The sequence below is a fragment of the Alosa sapidissima genome, chromosome 17 (genome assembly GCF_018492685.1).
Source record: "Alosa sapidissima isolate fAloSap1 chromosome 17, fAloSap1.pri, whole genome shotgun sequence".
Taxonomy (NCBI): domain Eukaryota; kingdom Metazoa; phylum Chordata; class Actinopteri; order Clupeiformes; family Clupeidae; genus Alosa; species Alosa sapidissima.
In genome coordinates, this window is record NC_055973.1 from 34,815,252 (window position 1) to 34,833,144 (window position 17,893).

The window sequence follows — 17,893 nt, forward strand, 5'->3', positions numbered from 1 at the left end:
CACACACACACAATACATATGAGACGCTTCTCATCCCTAAGGTGGTGCAAACGTCTGTGCACCTGTAGAAAAGATTTGTAACTGTACGACAGCTTTTTGTGCGTAGAATATTGATTTCTAATTGTAGAATATATTTCTAATGGTAAAATATTTTTAACTGTAGGATGATTTGTAGCTGTAAAACCGTTCCGTACCCATAGAATAGATTTGTAAGTGGAGGGCATATTTGTAATATTGACAATTACTTGTACAGATCATTTTCAGTTACAAATAATTTCTACAGTTTCAAAAACATGATACACACGTACAAAACATTTGAGTCTAATATTCTTCCATATTGGTGGCGATAATGCCACCTCCTCTGACTGCCTCTCATAGGCTACTCGTTCATGACTACAACTGACAGCTGTTGGCCTTTGCTAATCTGGCAACCCAAATAAGAGAACGCGCCGGCCCATTATTAATACACTAAAATGAAATCGTTCAAAACATAAACAAAAATTCCAAGCGATTCCACCCCGTAACTCATTTCTTTTTACGGGTTTCTAGGGGTTATAGTAATGTTGTCAGATAAGCCATTACTTCAATGCATTGTGTTTCCTTACTCTTTGACAACATATGTTGATAGTTTTTGGAATGGTTACAATGTATTTTTCATTTATTTCCTACATACTGGTCCTTTAACCCTAACCCAGACAGAATAGGGGTTTGAATGAAGCCTGTTTGTATATTTGTCCATTTCAAGGTGTTAGTGTTTTAGGGGGAAATCTTCAGTTCAAATGTGTTTGGCCATAAGTTAGTTTTATTCCACTTCTCAGTAAATGATTGTACACACTGGGCTCTGGCCACACAGCAGGTAATGCCTCCTGAAGAGCTCCCAGGAGTCCCTCCCTCCGTTCCTGCACTGGGCTTCACTGGCACATGGGATGCTGCACTGCCTTACCTTCTGCTTCACAGACTAACTGCCTTCCTTACTGGATTTCACTCACCACACAGCGACTGCCTTTGGATTTCACTAAGGCTGCAGACTCCACCACCTGGATGCAAAAGGGAACTATTTTTGTACACCTCGGTCAGGGGTTTTCCAAAAGAGCCGTTTTCCAAGACTGTTTCTAAATGAGGGTGGGAAGACTTGGTTTTCCTGTCAAGTTTGTATATGCTACATAAATTCATAACTTCCTTGATAAACAGCCAATATGATGTCACATGCTGAAAATGTATTCCTAATTAATATTATTATTCCTAATAATTATAATTTATTGAGATTGTCCATCATGTGTATGTTCATCATCACTCCGACATCTTGCTCTGTTTGCTCACAATGGGACATAACATGCCAGTGTGGGGCATTATGACACGTTTATAACATGCCAGAGTGTGGGGCATTATGACACGTTTATAACATGCATCAGTTCATGTTCTGGAGTGTAGCTAAAACAGTTCTGCTGCAGAGTGAGTGTGTGTGCGTGCGAGAGAGAGCAGAACCCTTTGAAATACTCTGAAACAATGACCATCAACCACCAGTTTTTAATGCACTTTCTTAGTTGCCACATCATTGATGACAGTCTGTTTTTATGTACGCGTGTGGCAAGTGTGTTGCGTGGATCAGCTCTTAAAGAATTTGGCAATAAAGAAACCAATGGTGTCTGAGTCTGCATCATCAAGGCAGGGCATGGGGGCGTGGCCACCCGAGGCTCCGCCTTCTTTCATCCGTGGGTGGAATCGCTGGAGGAGCCGTCTCTGGTCATGTGACAGTCCAGCTCCCAGCATGCCCTGCTCTCCGAGGTTGGGTTCCTGCAACAAGCATATTACATCGTAACTAACAAACAGCTCCCAACGAGCATATCAGATTACTCACACACACACACACTGCAATGACTAGCTTTTTGTTAGTGAAAGACTTTGATTCTGTAAGTGACTAGGCCTGCCGTGGGCATCGCTTTCAAATGGCCACTTCAGTTGCGCATTACGAGGCGTGAAGCTGCAGTACCACTTTCAGCCCCTGTGCGTCGTTCTGCCACTGTACATCGCTCTGCCTGCCGCCCCTTCTGAAAAAGCTTGATTTACCTCGATTTAGTCTACTTGGGTATGGCTTAAGGCTTGACTACACGGTGGTAACGGAAATCGAAATTTGCTGTCTACATTATTGTCAGTGTTGGGTTAACGCAACTATGGTGTGATAATTGAGCCAGTAGAGAAATAACTGTTCAGAATTAATCTGTAGCCTTGGGTAGGCTTCTGCGACGTTTTTAACAGGCTACGCTATAGAGGCTTAGACAACTATGACCTACGTTTTGGTTTCGTAAATTAATTTGCCCTACTTCTTGACTGCAATGTAGTCAATTGACTGCTTGACATGTCATTTTTATTTGTCTGTACAATAAACAAATACATCTGCTTTCTGCCGCAGAATTACATTCATATTTGGAACTTACATAGTCCAATGCATCGTTACACTACGTTAGTGTTTCCCAAAACCATAGTAGCAACGAACGTTCGCAACCACTATCGTAAAGTTGTGTAGTTACAACTACACCTCTTGACCTGTGGTAGAATGCTAGTAGAAGTATAGTTCCAGGGATCTTCATGTCAAAGACGTCACTGACGCCATTTATTTGTTTGCAAATTAATAATTATAACTAGAAAATGTCATTTCGAGGAAATTACCAGTGCATGAAAATATAAACATACTGTATATTAACATAAAATGCCAAACAAACTTTTATTTGGAAACAGTTGGCAGGAGTCATAGTTGATAACAACTGACAGTTGAAATGGCTGAACAGTTAAATAGTTTAAATAGTTAAATTATTTAATAGTGAATTATTGTAGTGAGGACATTTATTTTGAAACAGTTGTGGGCAGAGGAAATAGTAGTCTTAAGAGAGCCAGATTGTATGCTTAAAGCCTGAGACAGAGTATATAGTTTAAAAGTTGAATGTAGATAGTGTAATGGATGTTGATAGACAGAAAGTTGAATGGATGTTGATAGGCAGATTGTTTAATGGATGTTGATGGATAGTTTAATGGGTGGATGAGTGAGTGGTTTGAAGAGGATGAATGGATAGAAAGTTGGATGGAATGTGTCTTATATCCTTGTAGAATGGAGAGAGACACAGAGAGAGTTGGCCTAGTTAAGCAGAAAGCAGTTGATACAGGTGCAATCAGTTTAACTGGCCCTTTGATGGGTCCTAATAGTGAGCAGCTGGAAGTTGATACAGGTGCAAATCAAGTTAATTAGTCCATTGTGATGTCATAGTGCTAATGCAAAGTCTATGGGGAAAAATAAGCTTGTTTAAAGTATAAAGTTTACAAAAGTGAAAAATACATTCCCCACGTGCCCTTTTCAAGACCTACGTTACAAAGTTTAAACAAAGTTTCTACGTAAAACGGTTGAAGCTGAATTAGACGCAGAAATTTGGTGGGAAGAATAATAATAACTAGAAATGCAATTCCAAGGAATTACCAGTGCATGAAAATGCTAAAGTTGTGATGTAAAATATCATGTATAGTTAAAACAGATAATACAGAGATGGTTACTACGGTGATGCTAGGTAAACTATAAAAGTAGACTGTTTAAAAGCTGAATGTAGATAGTTTAAAAGTTGTTGATAGACAGTAGATAGTTTAAAAGTTGTTGATAGACAGCTAGTTTAATAGATAGTTTAAAAGTAGACCGTTTAAAAGTTGAAGGTAAATAGTTTAAAAGTTGTTGACAGACTGGAAGTTTAATGAATGTTGATATTCAAATAGTTTAATGGCTGTATATAGGTAGATTTTTGACGATAACTTAAAGTTGGAATGGCTCTAATGTTTGCTAGCAGTTATGCTAAGATTTTTAACTATGCTAACCATGTTACTTAGCTAATGTTTTATAGCAGTGTTAGCAATGCTAACATGCTAACCATGTTACTTAGCTAACGTTTTCTAGCAGTTTTGCTACACATGCTACTTAGCTAACTTAACTAATGTTTTCTATGTTAGCAATGCTAACATGCTAACTATGTTAACCATGTGACTTAGCTAACCTAGCTTATCATTTTTAGTAGTTATGCTAACTAGCATGCTAACAATGTTAACATGCTAACTATGCTAATTATGTGACTTAGCTAACCTAGCTAATCATTTTTAGTAGATATGTTAACTATGCTAATTATTTGACTTAGCTAACCTAACTAATCATTTTTAGTAGTTATGCTAACTAACTAACTTATGATGTCACAATCGGCAATGTTAAGTCTATGGGGATTTTTAAAAAGTTTTTCTTTAATAGTTTAAAAAGTATACAAGTTTCAAAGTTGAAAAGACATAGCAACCCGATCTGTTTTAAGACCTACGTTACAAAGTTTGAATGAAGTTTCTAAGTTAAACTGTTCAAGAGAAATTGCGTACGGAAAAAGTGGTAAGCGGAATAATAATAATAAGAAGTTGCCTAGGAAGAACAGTACAGTGCATTTTCATGCACTGTAATAATAATAATAATAATAAGACTTCGGATAACAGCATTTTCATGCACTGTAAATATAATTAGGTTTCTAATTGATATTTACACTTCTAACCACCATACATCCATATTTTAAAATGCCCAAGGCAGAAAATACATAAATTAACCCTTAGAACCCGATTGACGCAAAGTGCGTCAAAAAACACACCTTTTCTTCTCTGTTACATTGCTCCGCGACTGTTCATCGCAACGAGATGAAACCTTTATTGCATGACAGAGAAGACGTGGGGCTTTCCAAAGAGACTAGGCACTTGTCTGTACGATCAAGTATGAAAATTAAAAAAAAATCATGAAATTAAATCAAATTGCATCATATTTACAGTCTATACTTCTCTGCGTTCACCTGCGCACCCATTACTCTCGTTTGAATTACTCGCAAACCCGTGATCACATAGATATGGCAAGCATATCAGATTAACGAGGAGAAACAGGGCTATCCATTGGTACCATGGATATCGATCTTTCTGGCTTATAAAAACAGACGAAGTGACTGCAAAATATTAACGTCATGTACACAAACCAACGCTGCACACCCATTACTCTCGGAGTAATTACTCGCGGACCCGTGATCGGATATATATGCCACGCATGTTAGATGAAAGAGGAGACACAGATCTATCATTTGATACCAAATACACCCTTCTGGGTTATAAAACAGACGAAGTGACAGCAAAATAATAACTTCATATAGCTGGACTTACCCCACGATTTTGTCTGTTTTTGTGGCAAAGCATGTTTATAATCCAACGCTATCGTGTGTTTCTCTATGGCAAAACATGTTCATAATCCGGTTTTGAGATCCTAGCAAATTCCTGCATGGCATCCAATTCAAGGCTCACATTGCATCCCAATTTGTTCAACAAAGAAACACCTTTTTTGCCTTTACTTTGTTCATGGCAATGCAGTAAAAAGTTGAGAATCATCATGAGTGCATACACCATAGTCACACATGCTAACAGGCAAACTTGGGTCAAGTCAGGTCAGATCAGTTCGTGTCACAGATATGGAGCGCAGAATGTTCATTTTTCATCGCTAAATAAAAAATGGCATTTATTTCCGTAAATCACACACCACATATTTCTGTAAATTGCTCAGCCCCAGAGTATCCCTCCAACATGGCAATTATATTGCCCGTTTCAGGACAGTCTGCCCTACATGAAATGCATGTAGAGCTATGAGCTTGCTGTGGTGAGATACAGGTCAAAATATAAGACTTTTTATAATATGATTTTATATTTTAATTCTTTAAAAATCAAAATAAAATCAATGCTAGTACTAATACATGATACTAATACTAGTACTAATACAAGATCTGGATAGCCTAGACTCTGCTGAAAAAAACAATATATAATATGTGTGTGTGGCACTTACAATGACCAGAATAAATCCTTATGAATAAAGGTAGTGAAAATGCCCTAAAAACAGCTTAGGGTTCTAAGGGTTAATATGCTCTATATTTTGTCCAAATGATGTCTGTCTATCATCGTTGCACTCGGAGAAAACCAGAATGTTTCATTTGTCCTGGGTTCTTCTACGGCTGCAAACGGGATTCACCACCGTTAACCAAATATTTCTTTATTAGGGCAGGGCAGGCATATTTCTGGCTATTAAATTATTTCTAAAACAGTCTGCTAAAGTCTGTAGTTAAGTCTATGTAGGGTTTTCCAGCTCCATTTCTTTTTACGAGACACCCTGCTCACTTGAGACCTCTGCCGGTCGTTGCAGCGTCACTGGAAAAATACAAATTAAAGTCGCGTGATGCCGTGTGAGGGAAGCTGGCCAAGTCGAAGCACTGCCTACCGTATGGCCGTCTATGGAAAACATGAATATACAATTCCTAATGGATCATATATCATTTGAAAGTAATTTCTAATCTTTAAACTAAAAGAAGCTTACAATTGACACTTTGCATTAGCTTTTTAGTTATTCCAAATGTTTCTCAAATTGCCCTTTTCTCTTGGAATTCCCAGGAATCTGGAGCATTGTTGTAGAATTATATTGGGATATAGAGGGTTACATCTATAAATCTAGAGATCCGCCTAGAGTCACAATATATTTATAATTTACTTTGTAAATAGCCTACTTGTCATGGCTTGTTCCCTTTGTAGACAATGAAAATTTGGTCTCTGCATTTATCCCATCCGTGAGTTAGCGATACACACAGAGCACACAATGAACACACAGCGAGGTGAAGCACACACTAACCCGGAACAGTGAGCTGCCTGCTACAGTGGCGCTCGGGGAGCAGTGAGGGGTTAGGTGCCTTGCTTAAGCCATGGATGTGGGCATGGGAGAGCAGTGCTCAACCACTTCCCCAGCCCACATTTTTTCTACTGGTCAGGAATCGAACTGGAAACCCTTCGGTTACAAGCCCAGAGCCCTAATCAGCAAGCCACGGCTGCTCCAAACCATCTCCAAAGAGCTATATTGTCAGACACCAAACAGGACGAGGACCACAATTGCGTCACGTTCAAAAGTTTATTTAAGGGTTGGGGGTTTCAGGGGTTCCGGGGGGGGTACAGGAGTTCCAAGAGTCTGCGTGTGTGTGTTCCCCCAGTAGCCGAACAGCGAAGGCAGGAGCTGGATGATCCGGGAAGTCCTGGGGGAAACACACACACAACAGCAATTGAAACGAAGCAGCAGTACAGTCAAGGACTAGGCGGTATTCGTAGAAGAGGGACGGAAGGCAGGTCAAGATTACCGGGGCTGGAGAACACAGAAGTAGTCGAGCGGGTCCGGGATCACAGGCAAAGAGTCAGAGGCGTTTTCAATAAACAGGCAGGTAACTGGTGCTGGTTGCAGACGATCTGACAAGTGTGGACTGAAAAGCAAGGCTTTATATAGAGGGCATGATGAGTGGTGAATGCAGTGCAGCTGGTAGGTAACGAGGGTGAGGCAGAGCAGAGCAGGAACAGGTGGAGGTCATCAGGCTTCAATCAGCACGTGTTACCAGGCAGAGAGAGAGCTCATGACAGAACCCCCCCCCTAAGGGACGGCCCCAGAAGTCCCCAAGAGTGACACCACGTCGGGAGGGCGGAGGGGAGCCGGTGGAGGGCTAGAATTCCTCCGAGCGGTCCGAGTGAACATCCTCATCCTCGGAGGGAGCTGGAGGGTCGTGGACAGAAGACGGGACAGGTACCGAGACAGGGTCAGGGTCAGGCACATGACAGGAAGCCGGGCGGGCAGGACGGTTAGGGACCCCTCTGGGGCGGCCCCTACGGATTGCAGGTTGATCAGGATGCAGACGGTGGAAGTCGGCGATGAGTGTCCGGTCCACAATCCGACTGGCTGGCACCCAGGTTCTCTCCTCAGGTCCATAGCCCTCCCAGTCGACGAGATACTGGAGGCCCCTACCTCGCCGTCTGGACCGAAGCAGGCGTCGAACGGTGTACACCAGCCCACCGTCAACGAGGCGAGGAGGAGGAGGAGGAAGCGGCACGGGGACCAGCGGGCTTTCATGCGTCGGCTTGACTTTCGAAACATGGAAAGTAGGGTGCACCCTCATGGAGGTTGGCAACTGGAGCCGGACTGCGGTTGGGCTGATGACCCTCTGGATAGGGAACGGGCCGAGGAATCGAGGTGCCAGTTTACGCGATTCCACCCGCAGTGGGAGATCCTTGGCTGACAGCCACACCTTCTGGCCAACACGGTAGGCGGGTGCCGGCGATCTTCGGCGGTTAGCCCCAGTGGCATAGCTGACAGCTGACTTGAGTAGCGTGGCACGAGCTTGTGACCAGGTACGACGGCAACGGCGGGCATAGGCGAGGGCAGACGGGCAGGACACATCTCCTTCCTGGCTGGGGAACAGGGGGGGCTGGTAGCCATACACACACTGGAAAGGTGACATACCAGTGGCAGAGCAGGTGAGGGAGTTGTGAGCATACTCTATCCACATCAGTTGTTGTGCCCAAGCCTGGGGTTTGCGAGAAACCATGCACCGCAGCGCCTTCTCCAGCTCCTGGTTTGCCCGCTCGGATTGACCATTGGACTGGGGGTGGAACCCAGAGGTGAGACTCACTGTGGCCCCTAGAAGACGGCAGAACTCCTTCCAGAATGTAGAGGTAAATTGCGGGCCTCGGTCAGAGACAACATCCCTGGGCAGCCCGTGTAGACGGAAGACATGATCAAGAACAGCCTGGGCAGTCTCTCTGGCAGATGGCAGTTTAGGGAGGGGAATGAAGTGTGCCATCTTGCTAAACCGGTCAACCACAGTGAGAATGACAGTCATCCCACCTGATGGTGGGAGGCCAGTTACAAAGTCCAAGGAGACGTGGGACCAGGGTCGTGTGGGCACAGGCAAGGGCTGGAGTAAACCAGCGGGGGGCCGAGTGGAGGACTTGTTCTGATTGCAGGTGGGGCAGGCACGGACGAATTCTCGGACATCCCTTCTCAAAGACGACCACCAAAAGCGCTGGGCAAGGAGATGGCAGGTGCGGGCGGAGCCCGGGTGGCAGGCAAGGCGGGAGTTGTGTCCCCACTGTATGACCCGGGACCTCAAATTATCTGGGACGAAGAGACGACCGTCTGGGCATGCACTGGGACTGGGATGGTCACGGAGGGCCTCTTGAATTTCCTCCTCGATATCCCAGGTCAGGGCAGCTACGACGCAGGGATCGGGCAGAATTGATGCAGGTTCCTGGGAAGGGGCGTCATCCTTATGAAACTGACGGGAGAGAGCGTCCGGCTTGGTGTTCCGAGAACCTGGGCGGTATGACAGGGTGAAGTTGAATCTGGTGAAAAACAAGGCCCAGCGGGACTGTCTGGGGTTAAGACGTTTGGCATTGCGGATGTATTCGAGGTTTTTGTGATCGGTCCAGACCAGGAACGGAACTGTGGACCCCTCCAGCCAGTGACGCCACTCCTCCAGGGCAAGCTTGACAGCCAACAGCTCACGGTTTCCAACATCATAATTGCGCTCTGCAGGTGAAAGCCGGCGAGAGAAAAATGCACAGGGGTGCAACTTGTTGTCCTCCTCTGCCCGTTGAGAGAGTATGGCCCCGACTCCCACGTCTGAGGCATCCACCTCGACAACGAACTGCCGGTCTGAATCCGGCATCTGGAGGATGGGGGCAGTGGTGAACCGGGCCTTGAGGGTATGAAAGGCTGTGTTGGCCTCTGGGGTCCAGGAAAAGGGGTGTTTGATGCTGGTCAGAGCTGTGAGGGGAGCGGCGACGGAGCTGTAGTTCCGGATGAATTTCCGGTAGAAATTGGCAAAACCGAGGAATTGCTGCAGCTTCTTCCTATTCCCCGGAACTGGCCAGGAGGTAACTGCCGAGACCTTTGCGGGGTCCATCTGGATATTGCCTTCAGCGACGATGTATCCCAGGAATGACACAGTCTGAGCATGGAACTCGCATTTCTCCGCCTTGACATAGAGAGAGTTCTCCAGGAGCCGTCGAAGAACCAGCTGGACATGACGGGTGTGTTCGGACAGAGTTCTGGAGAAAATTAAGATGTCGTCCAGGTACACGAAGACGAATTTATTCAGCATGTCCCGCAGCACATCATTCACCAGCGCCTGGAATACCGCTGGGGCGTTGGTGAGGCCAAATGGCATTACCAGGTACTCATAATGGCCGGTGTGGGTGTTGAATGCTGTCTTCCACTCGTCACCCTCCCTTACTCGCACTAGGTGGTAAGCATTTCTAAGGTCCAGTTTGGTGAAAATAGTGGATCCCTGGAGCAATTCAAAAGCAGAGGTGAGTAAAGGCAGAGGGTACCGGTTCTTCACTGTGACATCATTCAGACCTCGATAATCAATGCAGGGGCGAAGAGAACCATCTTTCTTTCCCACAAAGAAGAACCCGGCACCAGCAGGAGAGGAAGACGGGCGGATGAGTCCAGCTGCCAGGGAGTCCCTGATGTAATCCTCCATAGTTTTTCTTTCAGGAGGGGATAGTGAGTAGAGGTGACCTTTGGGTGGAGCAGTCCCAGGGAGGAGATCAATGGCACAGTCGTACGGACGGTGTGGGGGCAGAGATGTGGCTTTGGTCTTGTTGAACACCTCTCGGAGGCCATGGTAACATTCAGGGACATTAGAAATGTCGTGGGCAATGCTGGGGGGTACTGAGCCGGGGGGCAGCGAGGCAGCACGCAAACAGGTCAGGTGGCAGGCATTTCCCCACTCTTTCACAGTTCCGGAGGCCCAATCGAGGTGAGGATTGTGGAGACGGAGCCAAGGGTAGCCCAGGATTAGGGGTTGGCCTGGAGAGCTGAGCAGGTGGAAGCGGATGGTCTCTCGGTGGTTTCCTGACACCATCATTGATATGGGGGCTGTGATGCTGGTAACTGTGCCAATTGCGTGACCGTCCAGGGCCCGGGCTGGAACAGGAGTGGACAAGCGATGGCTTTCCAAGCCCAGCTGACGAGCAAGTCCTGTGTCAATAATGTTTGCTTCTGCGCCAGAGTCCACCAGGGCTGCCAGGGTGTGGGTGGAATCAGACAGGTGAAGACAGACTTGGATGAGGGGTTTACGGCTGATGGAGGGCTGAATGTTCATTGAGCTCATCCGGATTCCTCCTACATCTGGTGAGCTCCGGCTTTTGCTGGACAGGTGGCGACTCGATGACCATCACCACCACAGTACAGGCACAAGTTGGAGGTGATGCGTCGCTGGCGCTCTGCAGGGGTTAGGGAGGTGCGGCCGATCTCCATCGGTTCAGACTGGTCCGGCTGGCTAGATGGTGTGGCAGGTGCGGACAGAAGGGCAGTTGGGACACTCCGTGTGCTGGTGGATGGACTCTGGCGCCCTCTCTCATGACGGCGGGCCTGGATCCTGCGGTCGATGCGGACAGCCAGAGCAATGGCTTCATCAAGAGTGGGGGGTTGATCATGGGAAACCAGCTCGTCCTTTATGTAGTCCGCCAGGCTGTGGAGGAAAGCATCCACCAATGCTTCCATGTTCCAGGAGCTCCGACTTGCCACGGTTCGAAAGTCGATGGAGTAATCCGCAACAGTCCTTCTGCCTTGGCGAATACTCATCAGGATCCGAGATGCCTCGGCTATTGTGGATTCCAAATCGAATACCTTTAGCATCTCCTCTGCGAATAGGTTGAAGGTTGCACATGCTGGGGTCTGGCGCTCGAACTCCGCCGTTCCCCAGAGTCGAGCTCGGCCCGTCAGGTGAGTGATCACGTAACCGACCCTCGCCCCTTCAGTGGCAAAAGTCCTGGGTTGCAGGGTAAACTGGACACGGCAGCTCGTCAGGAACGCCCGTACCTGGGTTGGGTCGCCGCTGAACCGCTCTGGATTGCCGATCCTGGGTTCTGGGGCTCCGGCAGCCACGGTAGCAGTGGACTGGGCAGGAGACTCGGGTGCTGGGCCGGTGAGCAGGCTGGCTGGGGCTGGGCCGGTGGGAGCAGGCAGAGGAGAAAGGTTGGTGAGAAGTTGAATGATCATTGCAAGTTGTTGCTGTTGCTGCTGGAACTGCTGACGCTGGCTCAAGCCGGCTTGAAGTAGGGAGGCAATGTCAGCAGTGTTGCGGTTTACCTCTCTCTCTGTCTCTTCCAGGCGTTGCATGGCGGTGGGTGGTTCTGGTTCGTCGGTTTCCATGCTGGTTCGACCGTGCGCTGGGTCCATGTTTGGTCAGATCGTACTGTCAGACACCAAACAGGACGAGGACCACAATTGCGTCACGTTCAAAAGTTTATTTAAGGGTTGGGGGTTTCAGGGGTTCCGGGGGGGGTACAGGAGTTCCAAGAGTCTGCGTGTGTGTGTTCCCCCAGTAGCCGAACAGCGAAGGCAGGAGCTGGATGATCCGGGAAGTCCTGGGGGAAACACACACACAACAGCAATTGAAACGAAGCAGCAGTACAGTCAAGGACTAGGCGGTATTCGTAGAAGAGGGACGGAAGGCAGGTCAAGATTACCGGGGCTGGAGAACACAGAAGTAGTCGAGCGGGTCCGGGATCACAGGCAAAGAGTCAGAGGCGTTTTCAATAAACAGGCAGGTAACTGGTGCTGGTTGCAGACGATCTGACAAGTGTGGACTGAAAAGCAAGGCTTTATATAGAGGGCATGATGAGTGGTGAATGCAGTGCAGCTGGTAGGTAACGAGGGTGAGGCAGAGCAGAGCAGGAACAGGTGGAGGTCATCAGGCTTCAATCAGCACGTGTTACCAGGCAGAGAGAGAGCTCATGACATATATCTTCTGATAATGCTTCACGATTCTCACAAGATGTTTTTTTAAATGGAAAATGTAAATGACGGAAGTTTACACTCACTGTTGACATGTGCAGTACCCTAACACTGAGGTAATGCAGTCGATTTAGTAAGTGAGTTCATCTACCCTAACACTGAGGTAATGCAGTCGATTTAGTAAGTGAGTTTGTCAGTTAGTTAGTCAGTCATACAGTTATGTGCAGAATAATAGTAGCCTAGAAATTTAGACGCACAAATTACATTTGCTGCCAGGGCTAGTCTAGCAACTCTCCATTGGGGTTGTGAGCTTGACAAATTAAACTTCTATCAGGCCAATCAAATCGTGTATAGAGTCGTTAGGTGGGCTTAAATGTCTCATTCACCGAGAAACCGTTTAATACTTGTTCCTTTCGAAATACTATAGCTCACTCCAAGTTGCATATGCATGCTGCACGTGAAAATGATCTTCTACCCCCATTGCCCGCATTAGCCAATGAAAGAAAATACACAGAACAACAAGCGTATCAGAAAAAGTCCTTCCCTGTGACTCCGCAGGGAAAACAATTATTCATGGTCTCGCCCACCTTGACTTGTGACCGCCCACAGGAAGACAGGAAGATTTTGGCCAGGAGATTGTCTCTCTGCAGCTAGTAGGAGCTAACAGCAAGTTGCTAACATGGCGGAGCAAATTCGTGCCTGTGTTATGTGTGGCAATAACACATCAATGTTGCATGTCTTGGCTTAGAAAGAAGAGTTGAGGAAGAAATGGTTGGAATTTATCGTTGGAACACCACCACCGAAATATAGTGCAACATTAGTTCAGTGTTCCAATCATTTCGACCACACTCACTGTGCCTGCCTACAGTTAGAAAGTGGTTTTGCATCGATGTTCTGAAAACCTGGACCTGTACGTCACGACGATCGACCACCAACTCACAGGCTGTAAGTACAAACAAACTTTTCCACCTAACGACTGTTACAAAATCGCATGTTCATATTCTTCACGTTAGCATGCATGAAAAGGGCACAAGCTACAGTGGGCATCGCTTTCAAATGACCACTTCAGTCGCGCATTATGAGGCGTGAAGCTGAATGAAGCTTTAGTACCACTTTCAGCCACTGTGTGTGGCTCTGCCACTGTACATCGCTCTGCCTGCCGCCCCTACTGAAAAAGCAGGAGACTTGCCGAGAGTAATCCCAGCCTACGAATTCAATAACAAAATAAATCATGCATAATTAAACATTACCTCGATTTAGGCTACTTGGGTATGTCTTAAGGCTTGACTACACGGTGGTAACGAAAATCGAAATCGAAATTTGCTGTCTACATTATTGTCAGTGTTGGGGGTAACGCAAATCAAAACAGTGGTGTGATAATTGAGCCAGTAGAGAAATAACTGTTCAGAATTAATCTGTAGCCTTGGGTAGGCTTCTGCAGAAAACAATGTTGTTGCCGATTTAATACTATCTGGCGACGTTTTTAACAGGCTGCGCAATAGAGGCTTAGACAACTATGACCCACGTTTTGGTTTCGTAAATTAATTTGCCCTACTTCTTGACTGCAATGTAGTCAATTGACTTTTATTTTTCTGTACAATAAACAAATACATCTGCTTTATGCCGCAGAATTACATTAATATTTGGCTGACTTCTGCACACAAGCAAAAAAACACTGCCAGGCCATCCATAAAAATATTTTCGTTTGCCGTAACCCGACCGACCCTGTCAATTTAGAACCGACCCAAATATTTATTTTTTTCCCCTTTTAGTCCAACCGACTTGCCGGTTGTAAACTTGCGTTAAGACCGACCGATTTTTTTTTTTACTCTAAACAACCAATACAAATAAAATACTATTTATTTTAGTAGGCCTAAGTATTGTGAATATAAATTGCCTACATACAAACGTAGGCTCTCTTAAATAAAACCCTGTGGCGTCATCTCTACACCATTGGTTTACGCATGTCACACTATGGCCTATACGCTTCGTTTCATTCACACAAACATCTCGACTCAACGCTTATTACTTGGCACGAAGCTCTGGAAGAACTGTGCCCAGAGTACACAACTGTTTCACCAGCACATTTAAATGACTTGACTAAAACCGTGCATAACTGGAGGTACACCTGTTATCTGAGCAGTCTGTATGTCCTCATTTTGCGAATGCGAGGACGATATGAGTCTGTTGCATAGATTTCTGAGTCACGCATAATGTTTGAAAACCACTGGCTCGTAATCACAATAATTTAACACACGACAGTTGGATACTTTATCATGTTCCCATGCCTACATTTTGGTGAGTAGCATAGAGATTGTTAAAACAATAAAGTATGGCTCTCCGTTTGGGACATCGAAAACTTATATTTTTAATAGACTACCGTCGGAGATGCTGACTTGCAAAGGCCTCGTGATAACACGTTATCTCCACTATCATCAGTCAATGCCTCCTTGATCAAAGTGGGGAATGAAAGAAAAAGTTTGAGAACCACAAGTTACCTGCAGAACACACAGAATATTGCAACAGAAAGTTGCCTTTATAATCAACTACTATTTGTTCCAACAGCATTCAAACAAAGCCTTTATAAAAGTGAAAAAATATATATTCCATATATATTCCATAAGTAAAATAAAATACTGTTACTGTAGTAACTGTATCCCAAGCTTCAGCTCCCCACGTCTGTGACAGGCAGACGTGACCGCTAAATTCTCAGCTTGTTTATACCCCACACTGAACGCGTAAGACCGCTAGGCCCATCACTGTGGGGTGCGGTAGCCTAGCCTACTCTCTGGGATTTAAGTCAAGCAATATAACCATACAAATGTTTCAAAATGAGTAATTTCGGCTTTGTCTGAACTGGCCATTGTAGGCTACGTAAAAAATAAACAAGTAGGCATAGTCCCTATATAGCCTAGTAGCCTAATGAAACATACTGGATTGATGTAGTATCTTTGTAAAATTATTAAATTAATCTGTTACTATGCCTATGCCTACGTTTGCAAAAGAGAACATTTTAATTTGATTCACAAAAATGTTACATTTTATTTACATGTTGACAATGAGTAGCCTAGTTTTGGTTGTTGCATGTTAGTTATGCCTACAATGCAAAATTGCTTCCTCACGATTGGAAGCTCCTAGCCGCATATAGGATTTCAAAACGCCACAAAACCGGTTTGTGAATAGGTCTTGACTTCTTTTAAGCTGTCACAGCTGGTGGGAAGGTGTGATTTGTTGGGGGCAGGGCCGGATTAACTGGGCACAAATGTCTGATGGGCCCCCCTGCCCCCCAGTCAACGTGAATCGGGTGGTCAGTTAATAGGCTATGCCGAAATAGTTTTCAACATTTTGAATATTAGTGTCGGGTGAATTAGGAAATGTTCTCAAAGTAGCCTTATGACTGAAAGCTGCTTGGGATCCCCCCTGTCAAGCAATATAAACATACAAACGCGCGCACACATTGTTTCAAAAGGAGTAAATTCGGCTTTGTCAGAACTGAGCTGTGGACGACACGGCACGCCCAATTGAAAATAAATTAACGCAACGCAACACAGACCCCGCTTCTCTCACGTCAGTCACTGACATGAACAAAACACAGAACCCGCTTCTCTCACGGCAGTCACTGACAGTAGCCTAGAATAAATACATGGGGAAAAAAAACTTCCCCATGACAAAGACATCGTAAAACACTGAAAGTTAATATTTTGTCACTATACCATACATCTGTCCTTTGTTAAATGTGTTATGTTCCAAGTAGCCTAGTGCGTAATTCTGCTTCATAAAGTTGAACAAATACATTTGCTTATTTCACAGAAAAATATAAATAGCCAGTTAGGGGCTACAGCGCAGAGTTGGTAAATTATGGTAGGCCAACTTGGAGTGAACATACAAACAGGGGAATTCTTTTTTTTAGTAGCTGAGTAGCCTTAAGTGCGCATGTAGACATAAGGCCGAACATGCAAGCGCCAATGAATCGTGCTCTCACGACAATCACGCCATTAAACTTATATAGGTTAACATCACACTAAGTTTGCCTTCAAGCTAGGAAAACGATAATTTGAAGACATCTGTTTTGTTGGAAGGGCAAGGGGTAGCAACAGGGCAACACAGAGACAGGCCCGATGGCAGGGATGTTATGAGAGTATTAAAATATGGGATATTCTACGGGAAAACATTAAAACGGCAAGACGCGGGGGGGAAGTTAAAATATGTGAGAAACACGGAAAAAGTTGGCATGCATTGTTTCGGTCCCCGTGCACAGGGATTATTTGTCATATTATTAATCACATATGATTATTTGTGAAATTGTGCAAACAGGCGCAACACATTTGAAAAGGAAGGACTGGTAGCATGCAAGCACACGGAAAAGATTGATTTAAGAACGTTATCACAGTGTGTGGCTGTGGCGCAAAGCAGCACGGGCGGAAGACAGCGACAATTGGCAGGGGAGGGTCATGTCTTTTTTGTCCAAATGATGTCTATCATCGTTGCACTCGGAGAAAACCAGAATGTTTAATTTGTCCTGCGTTTCTTCTACGGCTGCAAACGGGATTCACTCGCAGTTAACCAAATATTTCTTTATTAGGGCAGGGCAGGCATATTTCTGGCGATTACATTATTTCTAAACCAGTCTGCTAAAGTCTGTAGTGAAGTCTGTGTAGGGTTTTCCAGGCTCCATTTCTTTTTACGAGACACCCTGCTCACTTGAGCCATCTACCGGTTGTTTGGGTTGTTGCAGCGTCTCACTGGGAAAATACAAATTAAAGTCGCGTGATAGCGCGTGAACCGCGAGTGAAGCTGGCCAAGTCGAAGCACTGCCCACTTTAGGCTTAGGCTAGCCTATACAGGAAGCTACACCAGGCACATAACTGAAGTGTTCTGTTCGCGACGTGTAAAATCAGAGAATGTCTAATAGGAAGGGCTCTGGTAAAATCCATTAGAGGCATGGTCTATTTTTTTGAACGTAGCCTACAGGCCAAGCGCCAGGTATAGCTACTTCCTTTGATTAGACCTATTGGAAGCTAATTGTTGCAGAAGACGCAATGCGAACGGAATGCTTCAGTTACGTGCCTGGTATAGCTACACTCATAAGAAACTGTATGACCACACTACCCAGAGATTTAGCTTGTTGAACCTATAATCTTCTAACCTAAGCGTTAAACCACAAATAATAATATTGGCAACAATATATTATGCTCAACTAAGGACTGGTATTGTTCTAGTCTAAACAGGGAAAATCAAAAAACACAATACCAG

At 45.2% G+C, this 17,893-nt stretch overlaps 1 protein-coding gene across 5 annotated transcripts in view; it reads right to left on the minus strand.

Annotated features, from left to right (window-relative positions):
- Positions 1–1,507: 1,507 nt before the first annotated feature.
- Positions 1,508–17,893, minus strand: part of nsun6 (NOP2/Sun RNA methyltransferase 6) — a 61,728-nt gene continuing 45,342 nt past the window's right edge. For all 5 annotated transcript variants that reach the window (XM_042067309.1, XM_042067308.1, XM_042067307.1 and 2 more), the window contains one exon: positions 1,508–1,794. In XM_042067309.1, coding sequence (XP_041923243.1) covers positions 1,606–1,794 — 189 coding nt within the window. In that variant the 3' untranslated portion in view covers positions 1,508–1,605. The remainder of the gene's footprint in view (positions 1,795–17,893) is intronic.